General features: G+C 59.4%; 1 protein-coding gene across 1 annotated transcript in view; it reads right to left on the bottom strand.

The window, feature by feature from the left end:
- LOC119589354 overlaps nucleotides 1-746 on the bottom strand; it is a gene marked incomplete in the record, with an annotated part of 19,613 nt that overhangs the window by 1,428 nt on the left and 17,439 nt on the right. The window contains 1 exon segment of the mRNA XM_037937974.1: nucleotides 37-365. Coding sequence (XP_037793902.1) covers nucleotides 37-365 — 329 coding nt within the window.

The raw sequence follows: 746 nt of genomic DNA, 5'->3' as shown, positions 1-746 counted from the left end.
TCGAGAACTGAGAATGAAGGATGAGAGGCAACAGACCTTGTGCGTGCAGAACCGCCGGCCCTTGCCGCTGCTTGAGCTTGTCCTCCGCGAAGGCGTGCTCCTCTTGCCGCACGACAGACATCAGCTTCACCTCCGCCGAGCTCCTCCTGCTGTCCCCGGCCTTCCCTCCGTCGCGCGCCTGGAGCTCCTCGTCCTCGCTGTCATCGCTGCGCGAGGCGCCCGCCGCCTCCTCGCGCCCTCGCGCCCGCAAGCGAACTCGGCAGCGTAGCTTCGTGGCCGCGATGATGACGGCAAGCGTGAGCACGAAGGCGGCCACGACCCCGATGAAAAGAGCCAGAAGCGGCGAGGCTCCTTTGGCCGACCCGCTAGGACCCGAGTCTGGAAACAGGAGAGCGTTGAGACCTTCATCTGAGCGTGGGTGAACACTTTCTAAACAGAGAAGCTTCCCTTACCTGAGACAGGCTTTCGTGCCTGATGCTAAAAGGAAAATCTGAGAATGGTATCCGCTCATACGCGCGGAGGACGCGGGTCTTTACAATTACTGATCCACCGCTCGTCACTAGAAGCAACAGGCCTAGGCTGACCCGGCAGGCGCCACGGCTGCGTCGTCAGTCTCCAGCGCCGCGGGGAGGTGTCTTTCGCTGCCATTTTCTTCCCTTCCGTGTCCTTTGCTTCCATTCTTCTTTGAACTAGTGATAATGAGACTAAGAAACGAGAGAGGAAAGGGAAACAGTGAAAGACAGAAA

Source organism: Penaeus monodon, chromosome 25 (assembly GCF_015228065.2).
Source record: "Penaeus monodon isolate SGIC_2016 chromosome 25, NSTDA_Pmon_1, whole genome shotgun sequence".
NCBI lineage: Eukaryota > Metazoa > Arthropoda > Malacostraca > Decapoda > Penaeidae > Penaeus > Penaeus monodon.
This window is presented reverse-complemented; position numbering and strand designations above follow the sequence as displayed.